Raw genomic sequence first — 22,263 nt, forward strand, 5'->3', positions numbered from 1 at the left:
CCTCAGTAGCCACATTAGTAAAAGGGGATTCATGATCCTACTTTGAAGGGGTGTGGTGAAAGTGACAAAAGCTAGATCTTAGTAGATGCACCAGATGTTATACGTTTTTTGTTTGTGTTTGTGTTTTAAATGGAAGGATATGAAATTGAAAAGTCAGAAGCCAGATCAGGGCAGGTTGTGAAAACTATGATGAGGAAGTTTGTTGTATTTCAAAGGCAGCAGAGATCTAGGGAAGTAGGGGAAGAATCTGTCTTATGAAGGATCCCATGAACTGTCATTATGCAGAGTAAGGATTGGAAAGGGAAAAATTAGAGGCAGGAAGATCAGTGATACAGGTAAGGGTTGAGGGTGACCTGGATCAGGGCAGAAGGAAATGGACAGATTCAAGAGATATTGAGGAAGAATGAACTGGACTAAAGTTGTATTGAATATGGGGAATGAGGGAGAGGAGGAAATTCTGACTGACAGGTTTCTGGCTTAGGTGTTGGGGAAGTTGGTAGTTTGGCAGGTAGGAGGTGCAGGGCAGGAGCCCAAGATGGTGATGACTGAGTTGGGAAAAGGAATGCTCCCCTAGGCTCTGACCTTCAGTCTCCACTGGGAAGTGGTTGGGGAGGGCATCCAGTATTTGGGTATGTTGTCTGTGACTGGAGGAGAAAGAGAGATGCCCACATGAGTTACCTGGGCAACCCTACCTGCTTCATTCCTTCCACAGCCAGGGGAGGGATGTGGGAGTGGGGTGAAGTACCCACGATTCCCCTTTGAAGAAAGAAGGCATTGCCTCCTTGGTCAAGCACTTGTCATGGGACCTCAGGGGAGCTCTTGCCCTTGGCTGAACACTTGTTCCCCTGAGTTTCCCAAGTCCAGGCCTACGTCTGCTTCAGGACCTAGCTCTGGAGGGGAAGTCAAAGGAGAGTATGTCAGAAAAAGGAGAGAACAACCCACTCCAGGCCATGGAATGGAGAAGGTCAGCAGCAGCACAGACACACGCTGGGTCCTGATCCTTCTGCCTCTGTGAGCAGCAAGGAAGGCCACACCTTACTCCTCCCTGCTTAGCTTGCTTACAGTTCCTGCCTTTGGACTCTGCATCTCCTTCTTCAGACTCTTCTGTCCGATGCTAACTATTCCCTCCACTTGGCACTCATGATACCCTCAGCCCCTTCCCCTCACTGTGGGAAGACTGTTTATTGTAACCTCCCCAAAGACGGGGCTCCTGGTGGGTCTAAGAGAGGTGTCATGGGTGCAAGAGAGAGCTGAGCAGATAAAAAGGAAACCACCACGGTCAGCACTTTGTTCTGCCTCACCCCCTTCCTCTAATTCAGTCCACTCCCGAGTCCCATTCGTTCTAGGGTCTGTACAGATGACAAATCCATCCTCTCCTCTCCATCCCTGCCTCAATCCCAGCTCCACGCCAGTGTCATATTCACCTGCACTCAAGTAACTGTGTCCAGAGGGTCACCTGCCTCCCACAGTGCTTCCTCTCCATGCCAGCCTCACTCCATATCCAGAGTGATCTTTTAATACCAGTCCCTCTCTCTTCCCTGCGCCAAATGCACCCACAGCTCCCCATTGTAAGCCTCCAATAAAGCCTGAGATCCTAAGACTGGGAGCCCAAACCTGTTAGTCCTGCGTCCCCTGTTGTCCTGTACATGTGATCCTCTCCATTCAGCTGGAGCCTTAGCCATCTCCACTGGACACCTTCCCTGCCAGTTCTCACAATGTTCCCAAGATTCCAGAAGTAGCCTTTGTCTTTTAGGTTTCTAGGCCCTCAAACATGATGATCATGATTCAGCTCAGATAGCATCTCCACCCTCTCCACTCCTGATGCCTCTTTTATGTGCCCAGAGGTAAACCCCACTGAGGTGCAGTGGGTTATTTCTGGGCTGGAAGCTCCTTGAAGGCAAAGGCACCAGCTCACGCAATGAGCAGGTGCTAGCACATTCAGTGCATCTGTGTGAGATACAGACAGGCAAATTAGATACTGTGGACAAATTAGGAAGAATGGGGCTGACACAGTCCTATGATCATGAGCATGGCTGGGTCAACAGAGCATGGCTAGACTGCACCCCCGTTTGCCTTTTTCACTCAAGCTCTTTCACGCAGGACACACCTGCAAAAGCAAGTGTACTCAGTGTTTGAAGGGGTGGATGCCCAGGGAAAAGGAGATCATGAGCATGAGGAGAGACAAGCGAGGGAGGGGGCACCTTCTGAATCCTGGAAGGCAGGGCCAAGGTCGGGCCTCACTTTCTCCAGGTGGATTCCGGAGCCTGAAGTGAGGCTGAAAGAAGCCGCTCCAGCTTCCTGGGGAAGAGGCTGCAGAAGCTGGGACAACCACTGAGGTCTGAAGGGAGTCCTGATTTGGGAGCCAAGCTTTAATAGGTGATAGAAATTAGCACGGAGCTGGTAGAGAGGGGTGGGGGAGGTACCAGCTGGGCAGACACCATGAAATTTCTCCTAGGGGTTCAGGCTTTCTCTTTGAATTTGACCCAGCTTTTCTTAACCCCACAGTGACAGTGTGAGTGTCTCCAGTAGGAGTCCAGATTGAAGTCTTATCTGTGCTTCTCCAGCAGGTGGCAGTGTGCCCAGGACCCTGAGCCTACAGGGAGCTGGGCACCTTCCCCCTCCATGCTGGTGGGCCCAAGGCCAGGTGACTAAAGCTGCTGCTGCCCCTGGCAGGCCCAGAGGAAAGATGGATGGCTCGGCCAATGCTGGGGCTAGCCAACAAGGCCATTGATTTTCATTTAGGAGAATAATTAAATATTAATTTTCACTTTGTTAAGCTGAGGAGGGTGAACCAAGCCAATCCTGGCAGTATCAGAGGAAGTCAGGCCATATTGGAAGCCTGAGGATGACAGGGTCAGAGGGGCCAGGTGTACCCAGTCATCATCTGCTCTAGAACCTTTGTCCCCTGTCTGCCACCAGTCTGGCTGGTAACAGTGCAGTGGCTAAGTGAATGAGTTCTGGAGCCTGACTACCTAGGCTCAAAGCCCTGATCTTCCCATCAGTAACTACCCGACCTTGGGCAAGTCACTTGTTCTCCATGACTCAATTTCCTCATCTATAAAATGTGAATGCCATAACAATACCTTCTTCATAGAGGATTAAATGACTTTGAACATGTCAAGTGCTAGGAACACTGTCGCTATCAATACATGTTAGTTATTATTTCTTTTCCTTCCCAGAAATAACCCTAGTAGTATAGCGCTTCACTGTCCTGATCTCAGGTGCCCTCAGCCCGATAGAGTCCACCAGGTACCCCTTCACTTGTGGAGCCCTGTGGCTGGTTGAGGAGGGGATTTTTTTCTTTATTATTTGTTTATTTGGCTGCACCAGGTTTTAGCTGCATGTGGGATCTTTAGTTGCAGCATACAGACTCTTAATTGTCGCATTCAGAATCTAGTTCCCTGCACGCATGTGTATGCTGAGTTGCTTTAGTCGTGTCCGACTCTTTGTGATCCTATGGACCATAGCCCACCAGACTCCTCTGTCTATTCAATTCTCCAGGCAAGAATACTGGAGTGGGTTGCCAGCCCTTCCTCCAGGGGATCTTCCCAACCCAGGGACAGAACCAGAGTGTCCGACAGCTCCCGTACTGACAGGTGGGTTCTTTACCACTAGTGCCACCTGGGAAGCCCTGTAGTTCCCTGACCAGGGATCAAACCCAGATACCCTGTGGATTTTTGTGTTCTTTTCTGCTATACAATAGATCCTTATTGATTATCCATTTTGAATATAGTAGTGTGTCCTAGCTATCCCTTTCCCCAGGCAACCGTAAGTTCATTTTCTCAATTCGTGAGTCTCTATTTTGTAGGTTCATTCATATCATTTCTTGTTAGATTCCACATATAAGGGATGTCATATGATATTCCTCTTTCTCTAACTTACTTCACTCAGTGTGACACTCTCTAGGACCATCCGTGTTGCTGCAAATGGCATTATTTCATTCTTTTTAATGGCTGAGTAATATGCCATTGTATATATGTGCCATATCTTCCTTATATGCTCCTCTGCTGGATCCCCTGCATTGGGAGCACAGAGTCGTAGCCATTGGGCCATCAGGGAAGTCCCTGCGGGGGATTTGTTCTCCCAGATTTCATCTTAGTTTTTTCAGTGTCTTCTGTTAGCTTTCAGGATAAAGTCCAAACCCTTCACCGTGGGATTCAAAGTTTCCCCTTCAACCATAGCCCTCTGTGGATCTTCTCTCCGGTCTGGCCCGTGCTCATGTGGGGACCCTCCTCTACACTCCCAGCCCCGTTTCACACTGTTCCTGTGGTCTCTGCACCTTTACCATGATGTTTGCCATATATGGAGTCTTATCACTTGTCTCCCTGACTCTTAATTCTAGCGACAGAAGTCATTTACTCCCAAGGGTGGATGCATAATGACTTCTACTATCACTCCTAGTAATGCTGCTGTTACTACTACTACCATCAGCTAACCTGTACTGAATACTTACTGTCTGCCAAGATTTGTGTTAAGCACTTTATATGACTTAGTTTATTTAATTATTATCACAGCCCTACAAGCTCAATTTCACAGAGGAGGAAAGCCTAGGCTTAGAGCGGTAAAGACTTGCCCAAGGTCATAGAGTTAGTGAGTGGTAGGTCCTGGATTGACACCCAGGTCTGTCTAGCTCCAGAGCCTGCCTCCAGAGGATTGGTGAGGGTGATAAGTTGGTGTTGCGGTGGCAGTGGTGGATTTAGTTGCTCAGTCTTGTCTGACTCTTAGCGACCCCATGGACTGTACCCCGCCAGGCTTCTCTGTCCATGGGATTCTCCAGGCAAGAATACTGGAGTGGGTTGCCATTTCCTTCTCCAGGGGATATTCTCTACCCAGGGACTGAACCTGGGTCTCCTGCATTGCAGGGTGGTTCTTTACCACTGAGTCATCCAGGAAGCCCACATTGGTGTTACTTGACACTGAGCCTTCAAGACCCAGGCTCAAGTTCCTTCAATTACAAGGATTGGTTCTAGGACCTGACACCCCATTAACAGCTTGATCAGCTCTAAGTAAAGCTTGTCTTTTTTTTAAAATGTAATTTCATTTTAATTTTCATATTTTGATTGCACTATGCGGCTTGGAGGGTTTTAGTTCCTTAACCAGGGCTTGAACCTGGGACCTCAAGCAGTGAGGGTGGAGTCCTAACCATTAGACCACCAGAGAATTCCCTGAAGTTTGTTTTATTGCTGGAGGGCTCTGATGATGAGAAATGAATTCTTTATACTGAGCTGAAATTAATATGGCTGTTTTTTATACCCCACTGATCCTGGTCCTGCCCTATGGGGATACCCATAGAAGACCAAATCCTTCTTCAGGATCTGAAGGTGGGTACCCACCCCAGCAGTAATATGTATTGAGATCTTACTCTATACCAGGTACTTGCTAAGCCTCAGTTAATCCCCCCAATAGTCCAGTGAGCTAAGCATTAGTATTACCCACTCCCTATAGGTGAGGAATTGAAGCTTGAATGTCTAAGTAATGTATCTGAAGATACAGAAATGCTAAATGGCAGAGCTGGGATTCAACTCCAGTCTATGAGACTCAAAAACTAGTATTCGTAATTATTATGTTATGATGTCTCCCTATTGTAGCCCTCACTAAACCCTGTCCAGCTAAATATCCCTGATTCTTCAAATTATCATGCCATAATATATTTTATGTCCCTATACCATCCAAGTCTCTTTCTGGTAGGCTCAGGACCCTCTTAATCCTGAGGCCTGGAATTGGATATATTCCCAGGCTTGGCCTGCCCAGGACAACAGCATTCTTGCTCTAGACATGTCACTCCTTGGACAAGAGAAAATGAAACTGTGTAGTATGACTTGCTCCTGGTGAACCCTAGTTCCCCAAGTGTTAGGAACACTAGTCCCTAACGATTGCCACTTTCTTCCTTCAGCAGTAGGTCCTGCTTTGTCTTCTGTCTAGCGATTAGCCATCAGCCAAGGCCATATCAAGTGCCACTGATGTGCACTGGCCTAGCTGCCTGTAGAATGAGATCTCTTTTAACCTTGAGCTAAGTGTTTGGAGGTGTGGAAGGAAAGTAATATTGGTGAGTCAAGACACCCAAAAAGAATTACAGGAAGAGGATCATCCAGGACCCCAGAACTCGAAGAAATGGGATACCAGCCCAGCAGAGCCTCTCCCCTGTGTATCTGCAAATATGCTCACACCAGTGACAAATGACACCTAACATCATGATTTTAGCCAAATCGACAAATTCTAGCATAGCTCACAAGAGTAATGACTTTCCTAAAAGATGGGAATAGTACACTTGGCCCAAGAGTCTCAGGCCCATTTCTTTGGACCAGAAGACTGAATATAACATATAACCTGTAGCTGTTAAGGGTACAGGTAAGTCCTCTGCTAGAAAGATGACTCTTCTTCTAGTTCCTGATCCCAACCCAGCCACCACATGCTGCTTTGGCAAGCACATAGGGCATGTTCCCAGCCAGAAGTGGTTCCCACCGCCCCCCCCAACCCTGGTGGACTTACCCCTGGCAGGGTCTTCTGCTCGTGCAGTGCACTCTGGGCCTTGAGAGCAGAGTCCCGGGCGCAGTAGGTGAGGAAGGCACAGCCTGGGGAGGAAGAGGCTGGCTCAGGGGTTTTCCTGAAACCCCCAGATACTCTTCCTGGAAAGACCCTATTACACTGACAAACTCAAGGCCATTCTCCTTTCTACAAGGGTACTGCTTCTGAGAAGACTTCTCTGCCTCCCACCTTCTCTGAAGGGAGGATCTTCATGTGCCCGTGTCACAGACTCTGGCTCCCTCACTCGCTCCTGGCCTTTTGCCTAGGGAACATGTGCACCCACACCCAATCACATATTCATGCAATCCCACATCTCCCCTCCCCATGCCAGCCATAAATCCTGTTGGGGTTAAAACTCCCTAAGCGGCTTTGCCTTCAGCTTTAACCCCAACCTCCCCCTTCCTTTTTGGATTCATACTCCTAAAGTCTCTAAGAATCAACCTCAATTCCTTCCCAACTCAGTTTCAGATGGGAGCAGACAGAAAAGGAGGAAGAAGGTTGGGAACCAAGCCCAGGACCCCACAACTCCTTCCTGATACCTCCTCCTAGTTTGAGTCTAAGGAATGGATTGATTTGAAGCTTGGGAGATGGAACTGGTTTAAGGACATCTTATAGACAGGAGCTTCTAGGGACTTCCAGTCCTATCCAAAGTACTTGATTCATCAACCCTCCCAGGACTACAGGATAGGGCCTCTTAAAGTGTTTTTATGCCCCAAACATGACTTCTCTAAAAGAATAAGTAGTTAAAGGGGAGAGAAGGAGTCTAAGTTGAACCAAAGGTTCAGTCCTACCCACTGTTTGTCCAGCCTCAGAACCTGTAGCCTGCTAGGAAGCATAGGGCCAAGACTTCTTCCGTTCCAAAAGTCATTCATTGAACACTCACTTACTCAGAAAAGATTTATTGAATACTTACTTCTTATAGTGGTATATTATGATGGCTTGAAGGTAAAGTGGTAACAAGACAGACACATTTCCTGCCCTCATGGGAATCATGTAAAGGATCATGAGGGAGACGTATCTAAGTCCACACAATTGAGGAATGAATGTCTCAGAGAACACACTGAGCTCTCAATAACAGAGGGGGGTTGACAAGGTGATGGAAAGGGTAGTGATTATTTCAAGCAGAGAGAATAGTACATATTCTATTGGACTATTACATATTCTATAGGACTGAGTAAAGAATTCAGTGTGTTGGGAAACAGATGGAAGGCCAGTATGGTTGAAGGTTGGTAACTGGGGGCAGATTGGCCAGAGAGGTATGCAGGGATCAGCTCATCTGTAACTTCAGTTTGGATTTTGAATTTTGTCCTAAGAACAGTAGAGAGCCACTAAAGGGTTTTAAGCAGGGTTGTGACATTAGGTCTGTGTTTTCAAGAAGAGCCTTCTGAGTAAAGGAAGGAAAAAGACTAAAGGAAGAGAAAGTGGATGTGGGAAACCATTAGGAGCTTGATGCAGTTTTCCACTTAGACCTCAGCAGACTTCAAAGGCAAATGGGAACATTTTATCCATGTGGCTGTCCTCTTAAGGTGGGCAGATATCTGCCATTCACTGGGTTAAAGAGACCTTAGAGAACTCCTGGAACAACCACTTATCATATCAATAGGAAAACTGATGCCCAGAAAGTATGCCAGTGGTAGGACAGGGTTTGGAATCTCCAACTCCTAGGCTGAGCTTGTTTTCAAAGCTGTGGCTTTGAAATACTGTGGCTGCCCCCTTCAGTATTCAGCCATCTAAAAGAAAATGAGTCACTCTGGCTTTTGGACGTCACTGTTGCTGGGGAGAAGGTGGAGAATATGTTGATTGGGAGACCCTCCCCATTGACCTTGCAAAGTAACCTTGCCTTCAAGAGTTGTGGGTTGATTTGGGGAAAAAAATCACCAAAACCTGATTCCGCTTACATCCCTGCTCCATCTTCCACCACCAAACCATATTAGCTGACGTCAGAACTGAGCAGGGCTGGGGCCCTGTCTGAAAGGCTCAAGGGCCTACTTGCTGCCAAAAGGAGCCCTGTGTGGACAGGGAGTGGAAGAACAGCAGGATAAAAAGACAGAGAAGCATGGCTTGAGGGACAGATGAATGGGGAAAAAAATAAACAGGAAGAATTAGAACTAAGTGGAGAGAGAGAAAGGATTAGGGAACAGTTCAGAAACTCTGATGGTGTTTGAGTGAGAAGAGTGAGAATTAAAGAGAATCTATACACTTCCTTTACTACAGATTGCTCAGAAAGACCAGCTTGTACTTACATACTGAAATAAATGTCTAAAAAATAAGACCATAAGTTGCTATGGATGGTTGGGCAGTTGGGCAACTGGACTGCATTAGAAGGGATCTGGGTGGTATGGTCTTGTGGTTTCATGCCCCTTTAAAAATAACCCCACTCCAAAGGGTTTAAGATGCACTGCTACATAGCTGGTCCCAGATCCTCTATGGACATTTTCCTGAAACTCCTACATTAGTGTGCCTAGGAACTCCCCAAAGCCTTTGAGTTGAAAAGGTGGCAGCCTGATTCCAGCTCTCAGCCCTTAGGAAAATACATTTAGCTGTTACCCAGGGCCCACCACTTCTCTCCTGGAAAGATCATGGAGGATAGTTGGAGACCCTCCCCTACTCCACAAATCCTGAAACTACAGCATGGTGAAGGTGGGGAGAGAAAAAGGTGATTCTTCTCAAATAATTTCCTTCCCATGCCTATGTATGATATGTGACTCTGGCCATCTTACTCCAGCCCAGCCTGGACAGACTTTTCTGCATGTAAACAAGCCTCCTCCCTCTCCCTACAGGAAGAAAGAGGTGTGGCAGGACAGGACCATGGTGCCTGTCTCTTGAACAGGGGCTGGGAGAAGACCACTTTCTGCCTCTTCAACTTGACCCACCCTGAGGCTCTGGTCCACAGGTTCTGGTCTAGGACCAGCTTGTGAGGAAGGGAAAGCCATAAAGAGGATTGGGAGTCCATAAAGAGGATTGGGAAGGGACAAATATGTGGCACGGGAGTGAGGAGATTAGAGAGTAAAAGAAGTGTGGGTTCAGCTGAGAGGACACCTGAGATGCGGGGGATGAGGGAGCACAGATGGCTGGAGTTCCTGCTGAGGTCAGAGTCCTGGACTCAGATCAGAAGAAGATAGTGTTGGGGTTCTGGATGGGAATGGAGAGACTGGGGCTATTCCTATGCAAGAAGGTGGAATTTGGTGCTGAGAGCCTCCTGGGAAGGGAATTGGATTTTGTGATTTAGACGGGCCTGCATTCTGAAGAAGGCGAGAGTTTGGGTCTGTGGGATTTTAGGCTGGCAATCTGAATCAAAAAGAGGCTCCACATATTGCCAGGTCTTAGAGGCAAGAATGAGGAGTGCAAGTCCAAAATGTGTGTAAATGTGGTTATCCCTGAATGGGCTGGCACCAGATTGGGGGGGGGGGGTGATTCAGGAATGATTGGGTCCAGGGTTTGGGAGACTGAGGGTGTCAGAGACTTAGAAGGTGGAATAAGTTCCCAAATTCCTGGATTTGGGCTGTCTGATGGGAAAGATGGAGGGAAGTCCAGCTGAAAGGCGGAGACTGTTAGGGTGTGAGAGCCGAGGGGTAGGGAGTTGGAGGTTAGAATAGAGAACACGCCAGGGAGCCAGAGTGATGATCAGAAGGAGGGTGTCAGAAAATTCTGGGTTGAGGGTTCTGTGATCTGGGAGAAAGACTGGGCTGAAGTGGGCTGGTACTGGACTGGTGTTGGACTGGCTCTAGGCAGGGCTTGGGTTGGGGCTGCAGTTGAGGCTGGGATTTGGGCTGGGCCTCATTCTAATCGGATTGGGGCTGGGCTGGGCAGGGCTGGGCAGGGCTGGGCTGGGCTGACCCCGCGCACCTTTGTGGAGGCCGGTGAGCCGGTCCTTCAGCACCGTCAGCTCGTAGATGCGGCCGAACTCCTCGAACAGCGGCTTGAGGTCCTGCTCGTCCAAGCCCCGCGGGATCTGCCCCACGAAAAGCTTGATGGCGTCGTGGTCCTTCATGGGCACGGCAGGACCCGGGTTTAGCCCGCTCATGCCGATGCCGCTGTCCGCGGTGCTGAAACCCAGGCGAGGGCCGGGGCCGGCGGGCGGCGCAGACCCTCCGGGCGCCGCGGCCATATCCCCGCCCGGTCCGCCCTCCCGCCGGTCCCGCCTGTCCCGCCGTCCCCTCCCTGGACCGGTGGAGAGGGCCGGGGGGGAGGGGGCGGGACCCAGGCGGCGAGGGCAGGAGGGGAGGCTGCACAGGGGGCGGGGTCCGGGTGGAGGGGCGTAGAAAGGGTGGGGCGGGCTGGAAGGGGGCGGGGCAGGGGGCGGGGCAGGCCCGGGCTGAGGCGGCGGGACGCTGGGGTCTGGCTTGAGGTCCCAGCGCGGCGCTCTCTGGGCTCCCGCCCGAGCTCTCCCAGAGCTGAGCCCCGAGCCCCAGCCCCTGTGTTTGATGACGTAAGGGCAGCTGGCCGCCGGGTCTACGCAAATGATTTGCATAATGAGGAAGCAACGGCCAATCAGAGATGGAGTTGACCGGGTTCGGCCGGGGGCGGGAGGGGTGGCTGGGCTCTAGCGCTCCTTCCTGCTCGCCATGGCAACCGGACCCTAGGATGCCCTGTGTCTGTCGAGTATGTGCGGGCGTGGCCGTGGATCGTGCGTGTGCGCCTTGGACAGCGTGAGGGGAAGTAGCTTTGTCATGCGTGGTGATGTCTGAGGGAGTCAGAGCTAACCCCTCTCCTCACACACCAGCACACACAGGCACACACCTCCAATCACTGGAGCGTTTCCTGCGGGGGTGGATGGGGATTCCTCTTCTCCATTCCCACTACCGAAGCCAGTCCTCGGAGCCGATCCCACCCCGCCTATCACACAGCTCTCTCCTCAACAACTACCTTACGCACAAGACTCAAATGCATTCGTCTCCCACGGATCCCGCAAAAACTAAAAATAAAATTTTAAAGAAAGAAAAACAAAACAAAAACTCCAAAACACTCCTGGAACATGAATTCCTCCTCAGGAGACTGAGGGAACTTATATAGCCATATTTGCTCACACACCTAGTTCATCCTGATTCTGTGAGCTCACGAGTGTTATCCTCTTTTTCCAGAAAAGGAAGCTGAGGGTCTGAGGGTCAAGGAGGTTAGGACCAAGCCGGCCCCTAACATCTGCTGGGGCCAGGGCAAAAGAAGAAATGAAAATACACGTACTGCGTGTCTAAATATTTAAAAGATACAAATCAAGTTCAGTTCAGTTCAGTTCAGTCGCTCAGTCGTGTCCGACTCTGCGACCCCACGAATCACAACACACCAGGCCTCCCTGTCCATCACCAACAAGTTGTTAAATATGTTTATTTCTTATTTCTGCAAATACTCCTTCATAATAAAAATGAAAAACATGTGTAAAACTGCTTTTATATGATGGAAAGTTGGCAAAATATCAGAGCTGATGGAATTTTTATTGCACTTGCTTATGTCTGAGTATTCTTTTAATGGGTCAGTGATATTTGGACACAAGGAGTACAATAAAGATAAATAATTCATAAGTTATATGTTTATTTCAAAATTTTTTCTTGCCTTCTTTCATTAAAATTGCTAATCTGTCTTCATTGATGACTGTTCAAGAGCAGCAGTAGCAACTGGAATCAACAAAATGTTGTTACAATATTCAAATTCAGAAATAATTAATTTTTTTTTTTACTTTTAGTAAAAAAAAATCCTTGTAATTACCTGATTATGGAATGGTTACCATAATATTTGTTTCACTGAGCTTGATGTATTTTTTCAAATTTCTTTGAAACTTTCTCTGTAAGTCTATTTTTTAGTTTTCAACTGTTTGGAGAATTTTCCTTTTGTCTCTCTTTTATGAACTTCTAGTTTGAGAACATACTCTGTACAATTTCAGTTATTTTACATTTGTTGAGGTTTTGTGATCCTCAGAATCTGATCTATCTTGGTAAATGCTTTGTCGGTGAGTGAAAAGAATATTTTCAAGAGTATATTCTGCTGTAATTGGATGGAGTGTTCCATAAATGCTGACTAGATCCTGTTGGTTGATGGTGTTGTTGAGTTCTCTATCTTTGCTGACTTTATGTCTACTTGTTTTCTCAACTATTGAGAGAGGGTTATTTAAGTCTACAATTATAATTGTGAATTTATTTCTCCTTCCAGTTCTATTAGTTTTTCTTCACATATGTTGCAGTTCTCTTGGTTGGTACATACACATTTAGGATTGCTATGTTTTTCTGGTGGATTGACTCTTTTATCATTATGTAATGTCAATGATTATATTCTTTGCAACCAAAGATGGAGAAGCACTATACAGTCAGCAAAAACAAGACTGGGAGCTGACTGTGGCTCAGACCATGAACTCCTTATTGCCAAATTCAGACTTATATTGAAGAAGGTAGGGAAAACTACTAGACCATTCAGGTATGACCTAAATCAAATCCCTTATGATTATACAGTGGAAGTGACAAATAGATTCAAGGGATTAGATCTGAGAGACAGAGTGCCTGAAGAACTATGGACGGAAGTTCATGACATTGCACAGAAGGCAGTGATCAAGACCATCCCCAAGACAAAGAAATGCAAAAAGGCAAAATGATTGTCTGAGGAGGCCTTATAAATAGCCGAGAAAAGAAGAGAAGCTAAAGGCAAAGGAGAAAAAGAAAGATATACCCATTTGAATGCAGAGTTCCAAAGAATAGCCAGGAGAGATAAGAAAGCCTTCCTCAGTGGTCAATGCAAAGAAATAGAGGAAAACAACAGAGTGGGGAAAACTAGAGATCTCTTCCAGGAAATAAGAGATTCCAAGGGAACATTTCATGCAAAGATGGGCACAATAAAGGACAGAAATGGTATGGACCTAACAGAAGCAGAAGATATTAAGGGGAGGTGGCAACAATACACAGAAGAACTGTACAAAAAAGATCTTCATGATCCAGATAACCACAATGATGTGATCACTCACTCAGAGCCAGACATCCTGGAATGCAAAGTCAAGTGGGACTTAGGAAGCATCACTACAAACAAAGCTAGTGGAGGTGATGGAATTCCAGTTGAGCTATTTCAAATCCTGAAAGATGATGCTGTGAAAGTGCTGCACTCAATATGCCAGCAAATTTGGAAAACTCAGCAGTGGCCACAGGACTGGAAAAGGTCAGTTTTCATTCCAATCCCAAAGAAAGGCAATGCCAAAATATGCTCAAACTACCGCACAATTGCACTCATCTCATACGCTAGCAAAGTAATGCTCAAAATTCTCCAAGCCAGGCTTCAACAGTATGCAAACTGAGAACTTCCAGATGTTCAAGCTGGATTTAGAAGAGGCAGAGGAACCAGAGATCAAATTGCCAACATCCACTGGATCATCGAAAAAGCAAGAGAGTTCCAGAAAAACATCTATTTCTGCTTTATTGACTATGCCAAAGCCTTTGACTGTGTGGATCACAATAAACTGTGGAAAATTCTGAAAGAGATGGGAATACTAGACACCTTACCTACCTCCTGAGAAATCTGTATGCAGGTCAAGAAACAATAGTTAGAACTGGACATGGAACAACAGACTGGTTCCAAATTGGGAAAAGAGTATGTCAAGGCTATTTATTGTCACCCTGCTTGTTTTAACTTATATGCAGAGGACATCATGGGAAATGCCAGGCTGGATGAAGCACAAGCTGGAATCAAGATTGCCAGGAGAAATATCAATAACCTCAGATATGCAGATGACACCACCCTTATGGCAGAAAGTGAAGAAGAACTAAAGAGCCTCTTGATGAGAGTGAAACAGGAGAGTGAAGAAGTTGGCTTAAAACTCAACATTCAGGAAATGAAGATCATGGCATCTGGTCCCATCACTTCACAGCAAATAGATGGGGAAACAATAGAAACAGTGAGAGACTATTTTCTTGGGTTCCAAAATCATTGCAGATGGTGACTGCAGCCATGAAATTAAAAGACACTTGCTCCTTGGAAGAAAAGCTATGACCAACCTAGACAGCATATTAAAAAGCCGAGACATTACTTTGCCAACAAAGGTCTGTCTCATCAAAGGTATGGTTTTTCCAGTAGTCATGTATGGATGTGAGAGTTACACTATAAAGAAAGCTGAGTGCAGAAGAATTAATGCTTTTGGACTGTGGTGTTGGGGAAGACTCTTGAGAGTCCCTTGGACTGCAAGGAGATCCAACCAGTCCATTCTGAAGGAGATCAGTCCTAAATATTCACTGGAAGGACTGATGTTGAAGCTGAAACTGCAATACTTTGGCCACCTCATGTGAAGAACTGACTCATTGGAAAAGACCCTGATTCTGGGAAAAATTGAAGGCAAGAGGAGAAGGGGATGACAGAGGATGAGATGGTTGGATGGCATCACTGACTCAATGGACTTGAGTTTGAGCAAGCTCTGGGAGTTGATGATGGACAGGGAAGCCTGGCCTGATGGAATCCATGGGTTGCAATGAGTTGACACAACTGAATAACTGAACTGAACTGAATGTCATTCTCTGTTCTTGACAAGTTTCTTACTTTGAGATTTGCTTTATCTGACATTAATATAGCCACACCTGATTTATTTTTGGTTAATGTTTACATAGTATATCATTCTCTATCCTTTTTTTCCAACCTACTTGTACTGTTATATTTGATGTGACAGCATATAGTTGGGTGTCAAGGTCTTTGTAGACCGGGACCTGGGGACTGGAGTCGAAGATAAGGATGCAGGGGACCCAAGTCTCAAGTGAAATAAGGGTGCTTTATTTGCAGAAAAGCATGTTTATATATCTTCATACAAGGCAGCTTTAGGCAGTAAAAAAGATTGAACAAAAACAAAGCCAAGCAAATAACAATCTTCAAAGGGCCAGAAAGCATTCCATATCCTGAGTAAGACGGGCATAACTAAATAAATTTCATTTAAGTAAGGTCACTGAAGGGAGTCACTGAAAGGAATCCAAGCAGGTGCCCCTTCTCATGATCTCAGTCCTGAGAACTGTGTGCAGCTCTGCTCGCTCCTGTTTTCCAGGAACTGATAAGGAATAGTGAGTCCTTGAGAAACAGCACACAAAAGAAGAACATATTGGATCCCTTAAAGTTGAACATCCCCTGACAGTTGGGTCATTTTTTAAAATTTAGGTAATCAATTTTTGTCTTTTAATTGTTTTATATAGACCATTTACATTTGATATCATTATTGACATACTAGGGTTTTAAATCTGCCACTTAATTTTCTGTTTTCTTTTTGTTCCCTCTGTTCTTCATTTCTCTATTTTCTTTTTTCAATCTTCCTTAGGATTAATTGTTTCTTATTCTAGGTACACTGTAAATACACATCAAAGTTTACTTGTATTGACATTTTACCAGTTCAAGTAAAGTATAGAAAATGTACCTACCTTTAAGTCCCTTTGTGTGTTATTCACTCGGTTGTGTCCAACTCTTTGTGATTCCATGGACTGTAGCCCACCAGGCTCCTCTGTGCATGGAATTCTCCAGGCAAGAATACTGGAGTGGGTAGCCATTTCCTTCTCTAGGGGATCTCCCCAACTCAGAGATCAAACCTGGGTCTCCCACATTGCAGGCATATTCTTTTTACAATCTGAGCCACCAGGGAAGCCATAATTCCTTTTATCTTCCCTCATTTATAATTATCATAACTATGTCTTCTATACGCTTTGAAAACCACATCAATATTATTCAAAAACAATATTATTCAAAAACAATTTCCTCTTGGAAAACCCAGAGAAACAGTAAAACCTACTATATTTACCTATTTTTCACCTTTTAAAGTTTTTATTTTTTATTTATTTTTCTTTTGACCATACCATGCAGCATGTGAGATCTTAGTTCCCACACCAGGGATTGAACCCATCCCTCGTGCATTGGGAACAAGTATGGAGTCTTAGCCCCTGGACCACCAGGGAAGTCCCCCCATATTTTCATCTTTCCATGGTGTTTTCCCTCATTCCAGATAGTCTAAAATTCCTTCTTTTATCATTTCCTTTACATTTTAATAACTTTGTTAGCCCTTCTTTTAAGGCAGTTGCCCTGGTGACAAATTCCCTAAGTTATCCTTCATCTGAACATATCTATTTTTTAACTATTTAAAAAAAATATTTATTTATTTGGCTGAACCAAGTCTTAGTTGCAGCATGTGGGACTTGCAGCAACTAAGACTTGGTTCAGCCAAATAAATAAATATTTTTTTTAAAGCATGTGGGATCTAGTTCTCTGACCAAGGATCAAACCTGGGCCCAGGATTGGGAGCAGAGTCTTAGCCACTGTGCCAGCAGGGAAGTCCCTGAAATGATTTTGATCTCCCCTCATTCCTGAAGGATATTTTTGCTGAATATAGGGTTCTAGCTTGGCAGCTATTTTCTTTCAGCACATGAAACATGTGCCACTTCTCTACGGCCTCCACAATTTCTGGTGAGAAATCTGTTCTCTGTCATTTGAATTATTTTTCTCTGATAGGTAAGTTGCCATTTCCTTCTCACTACTTTTACGATACTATCTTTGTCTTTAGTTTTCAGAAGTTTGATTATGAGGTGTCTTGAAGTAGATTTCCTTGGCTTTATCCTGTTTGGGATTTGCTAAATTTGGGTAGTTTTCAGCTATTCAAGGACCTTTTTATCCCCTTCCTCTTTTACCTTTTTCTTCAGAACTATGATCTTTTGTTAATCCCATAGGTCCCTGCTGCTGCTGCTGCTAAGTCACTTCAGTCGTGTCCGACTCTGTGCGACCCCATAGACAGCAGCTCACCAGGCTCCCCCGTCCCTGGGATTCTCCAGGCAAGAACACTGGAGTGGGTTGCCATTTCCTTCTCCAAAGCATGAAAGTGAAAGGGAAAGGGAAAGGGTAAGGGAAGTCGCTCAGTCGTGTCCGACTCTTCACGACCCCATGGACTGCAGCCCACCAGGCTCCTCCGTCCATGGGATTTTCCAGGCAAGAGTACTGGAGTGCGGTGCCATTGCCTTCTCCAGTAGGTCCCTGAGGCACTGTAAAAATTTTTTAAGTCTATTTTCTCTCTGTTGTTTAGATTGGGTAAGTTCTTTTCTACCTTCAAGTTCACTGATTCTTTCCTGTGCATTCTGATGTCAAGCCTATCTAGTGAGTTTTTCATTTTGGTTGTTGTATTTTTCGTTTCTAAAATTTCTCAGTTCAGTTCAGTTCAGTTGCTCAGTTGTGTTTGACTCTTTGCGACCCCATGGACTCCAGCAGGCCAGGCTTCCCTGTCCATCACCAACTCCCAGAGCTTGCTCAAACTCATGTCCATCGAATCAGTGATGCCATCCAGCCATCTCATCCTCTGTCGTCCCCTTCTCCTCCCACCTTCAATCTTGCCCAGCATCAGGGTCTTTTCCGATGAGTAGGGCTCTTCACATCAGGTGACCAAAGTTTTGGAGCTTCAGCTTCAGCATCACTCCTTCCAATTAATATTCAGAACTGATTTCCTTTACAGTTGACTGGTTTACTTGCAGTCCAAGGGACTCTCAAGAGTCTTCTCCAACACCACAGTTCAAAAGCATCAATTCTTCTAAAATTTCTACTTTGCCCTTATTTATACCTTCTATTTCTCAGCTGAGATGTCCTATTTTTTCCTATTTCAAGTTTGTTTGTACATTGTCTCCTACATATGAACCTCCAAATTGTGAACTTTCAAATATGCAAACATATTATAAACCTATTATAGTACTATAGAGCCAACTGCTAGTTGGGTACCTGGCCTAATTTTGTTGGACTTACAAGCACACCCTTGGAATGGAATTCATTTGTATATAGGAGACTTACTCTATTTGTTTGTTGAAGCATTTTATAATGGCTGCTTTAACATCTTTGATAGATAATTCCAGTATGTGTGTCATCTTAGTGTTAGTGCCTATTATTACTCTGGATATATTATTATGAAACTCTGAATATTTAAATTTTCTATTTTAGCAGATCTCTTACCCTATACTAGTTGAGAAACAGAGACACAGCCTTGTTACTGACACATTTAAGTTCAAATGTCCTGCTAAAGCTCTGCTGCTGCTGCTGTTGTTGTTCAGTCACTAAGTCATGTCCAACTCTCTGTGACCCCATGGACTGCAGCACGACAGGCCTCCCTGTCCTTCACTATCTCCCAGAGTTTGCTTAAGTTCATGTCCATTGAATAGGTGATGCTATTCAACCATCTCATCCTCTGCTGTCCTCTTCTCCTTTTGCCTTCAATCTTCCCCAGCATCAGGGTCTTTTCCAATCAGTTGGCTGTTCACATCAGGTGGTCAGAGTATTGGAGCTTAACCTTCAGCATCTGTCCTTCCTATGAGTATTCAGGGTTGATTTCCTTTAGGACTGACTGGTTCAATCTCCTTGCTGTTGAAGGAGATCTCTGCTGAAAGCACCCTGCTGCTGCTGCTGCTGCTGCTAAGTCGCTTCAGTCGTGTCCGACTCTGTTCGACCCAGAGACGGCAGCCCATCAGGCTTCCCCGTCCCTGGGATTCTCCAGGCAAGAACACTGGAGTGGGTTGCCATTTCCTTCTCCAATGCAGGAAAGTGAAAAGTGAAAGTGAAATCGCTCAGTCGTGTCCGACCCCTATCGACTACCAGGCTCCTCTGTCCATGGGATTTTCCAGCCAAGAGTACTGGAGTAGGTTGCCATTGCCTTCTCCGGAAACCACCCTAAATTGGAGGAAAGGTCGTCTCATTACTACTGGTTGGAAACTTCCAGATGTGCCCCTTTGACACCATTCCAACAAGGAGGGAGAGGCTGCTGCTGCTGCTGCTAAGTCATTTCAGTCGTGTCCGACTCTGTTCGACCCCAGAGACGGCAGCCCATCAGGCTCCCCCGTCCCTGGGATTCTCCAGGAAAGGACACTGGAGTGGGTTTCCATTTCCTTCTCCAGTGCATGAAAGTGAAAAGTGAAAGTGAAGTCACTCAGTTGTGTCCAGCTCTTAGCAACCCCATGGACTGCAGCCTACCAGACTCCTCCATCCATGGGATTTTCCAGGCAAGAGTACTGGAGTGGGGTGCCATTGCCTTCTCCAGAAACCACCCTAAATTGGAGGAAAGGTGGTCTCATTACTACTGGTTGGAAACTTCCAGGCGTGCCCCTTTGACACCATTCCAACAAAGAGGGAGAGGAGACCTATTGAATCTACAGAAAGGGAATTTGTTAATGTTAGGTGGGGTTGAAAGTCCTAACTCTGCTTTTGACCTTCTCTGTTGCTACTTTGGTGGCAGGGAGAAGACGGACTGGACTAGCTTGTTGCAGCCACAACCAAACTAATTGAATCAGACTTGCTGAAATGGGACCTAGGCATAAGTGTGTTTTAAACCTGTCCTGTTGATTCCAGAGTGCTTACAAACATGGTTAAGGACAGAAGCCTGACGTGCTGCAGTCCATGGGGTTGCACAGAGTCAGACATGACTGAGCACTGAACAACAATAGATTAGTTTGTACATTCTATAGTTTATATAAGTGGAATCATACAGTATGTATTCTTTTTTCTAGCTTCTTTCATAGCAAATTATTTTTAGATTTATCCACGTTGTTGTATGCACCAACAATTCATTATTTTTTATTGCTGAGCAGTATTCCATTGTATTTGTATACCACATTTTGTTAGTCCACTCACCTTATGATAGACACTTGGGTTGTTTCCAGTTTAGGGCTATCACTAGCAAAGCCACTATGAATACTCCTGTACAAATCTTTTTATGGACATGTATTTCCTTTCCTCTTGAATCAATACCAAGGGATAGAATGACAAGACTATGTCAGAGATAAGTGTTTAGCTTTTTAAGAAACTATCAAAATGTTTTCCAAAGTGGTTGTTTTATTTTACATTCTCAGTAGTAGTGCATGAGAGTTCAAGTTCTTCTACATTTTTGTTAACACGTTATAGTCAATCTTTTATTATTTTTTATAGTCTTTTACATTTTAGCTGTTGTAATTGGTGTATAGTGGTATCTCATTGTGGTTTTTATTTCCATTTCCATAATAATTAATGATGTTAAGAATCTTTTCATGAGCTTATTTACTGTCTATCAAACTCTTTTCCCCATTAAAAAATTGGTTTTTTTTTTCTTTATCATTACATATTGGAAATTCTTTAGATATTGTAGTTACAAGTTCTTTGTCAAAGTTATGCTTTGCAAAGATATTTCTCCCAGACTGTGTCTTGTTTTTTCATTTTCTTAACAGAGAACAATTGAGCAACTGAACAACAGTTCAGTTTTCTATAGCAGTTTTTAGTTTTAATTTTTATGATGACCAAGTTATCAATTTGTTATTTAACGGGTTATGCTTTTGGTAGCATATCTGAAAAATTATTGCCTACACCACGGAACACAAAGATTTCCCCTTGTGTTTTTTTCTAGAATTTATTATAGTATCAGGTTTTATATTTAGTTCTTTGAATACTTTTTAGTTAATTTTTTGTATGATATGAGGTATGGATCAAGTTAAGAAATGTTATTTTTACATATGGATATTCATATGTTCCAGCAGCATCTGTTGAGAAAGGCTATCCTTTCTCTACTGAATTGCCTTTGTCATAAACTAATTGTATGTTATGTTATGTGATTTTTCTGGACTCTGTTGCATTCTATTGACCCATTTCTTCATTTTTATGCCAATATCACACTGCCTTGATTAATGCAGCTTTAGCATAATCCTTGAGATCAATTAGTTTCGGCCCTCCAAGTTTGTTCTTTTTCAGTTGGTTTGGCTATCCTAGGACCTTTGCATTTCCATATAAATTTTAGAATCGGTTTGTCAATTAAAAAAAAAAAAAGCCTGCCGAGATTTTTCCTGGGATTATATTCAATCTGTAGATAAATTTGGAAGAGAATTGCCGTCTTAACAAAACTGAGATTTCTGCCCCTTGAACAAAATATAGGTTTACATTTATTTAGGCTTTTAATTTCTCTCAGAAATTTTTTGTATAGTTCTTTTACATCTTTTGTCAAAGGTCGAAGTTTTGATGTTATTATAAATCGTATCTTTTTTTTTTGGCCAGAGCTGCACAACTTGTGGGATCTTAGTTCCCTGACCCAGGGATTGAACCCAGGCCCTCGGCAGTAAGAGTGTGAAGTCCTAACTGCTGGACTGTCAGGTAATTCCCAAATTGTATCTTTTCAAAAATTACAATTTATAGTAGTTTTCTGCTTGTATATAAAAATATAATCCAGTTGGATTTTCTCTATAAACAATCATGTCATCTGCAAGTTAAGACAGTTTTACTGCTTCCTGTTTAATCTGCATGCCTTTTATTTTTTCCCCTGCCTAACTGCAGTGACTACAATTTCCAAGCACAGTCTTTTTTTAAGTTGTTTTGATATTTATTTCTTTTCAGTTATATTTTTCAAATAATCAAGGAAATAATCACAGTTACAGGGCCTGACAAAGTGTAACTACTTCTAGTCCAATTTTCTCTTTTTATAGATATATAAAAATAAGACATTGATGGAATCCAGATTTCTGACCAGAGTCCTTTCCCCTACGTATTGACAACACTCATAAGGATAATGTATAATATAAAAGCTCTAACTTAGACAGTTTTATTTGTTTTAGTATATGCTGTTTGGTTTTTGTTGTTTTTGCCGTGCTGCACAGCTTGTGGGATTCTAGTTTCCCAACAAGGGTATTTTTTTAAATTTTATTTTATTTTTAAACTTTACATAATTGTATTAGTTTTGCCAAATATCAAAATGAACCCAGGCCCTTAGCAGTGAGAGTGCAGAGTCTTAACCACTGGACTGCCAGGGAATTGCCACATATGATGTTATTA

The 22,263-nt window shown here is 44.4% G+C and overlaps 1 protein-coding gene across 6 annotated transcripts in view; it reads right to left on the bottom strand.

Annotated features, from left to right (window-relative positions):
- CELF6 (CUGBP Elav-like family member 6) overlaps positions 1-10,945 on the bottom strand; it is a 30,165-nt gene extending 19,220 nt beyond the window's left edge. For 2 of the 6 annotated variants that reach the window (XM_061430280.1, XM_061430277.1), the window contains exons 1-2: positions 10,372-10,938; positions 6,490-6,572 (exon numbers count right to left, since the gene is read on the bottom strand). In XM_061430280.1, coding sequence (XP_061286264.1) covers positions 6,490-6,572; positions 10,372-10,633 — 345 coding nt within the window. In that variant the 5' untranslated portion in view covers positions 10,634-10,938. Of the gene's footprint in view, positions 1-6,489; positions 6,573-10,371 lie in introns of all 6 variants that reach the window. The other 4 variants (XM_061430279.1, XM_061430278.1, XM_061430281.1 and 1 more) reach the window with 4 other exon arrangements.
- Between the last annotated feature and the right edge of the window lie 11,318 nt (positions 10,946-22,263).

Source organism: Bos javanicus, chromosome 10, assembly GCF_032452875.1.
Source record: "Bos javanicus breed banteng chromosome 10, ARS-OSU_banteng_1.0, whole genome shotgun sequence".
Lineage (NCBI taxonomy): Eukaryota > Metazoa > Chordata > Mammalia > Artiodactyla > Bovidae > Bos > Bos javanicus.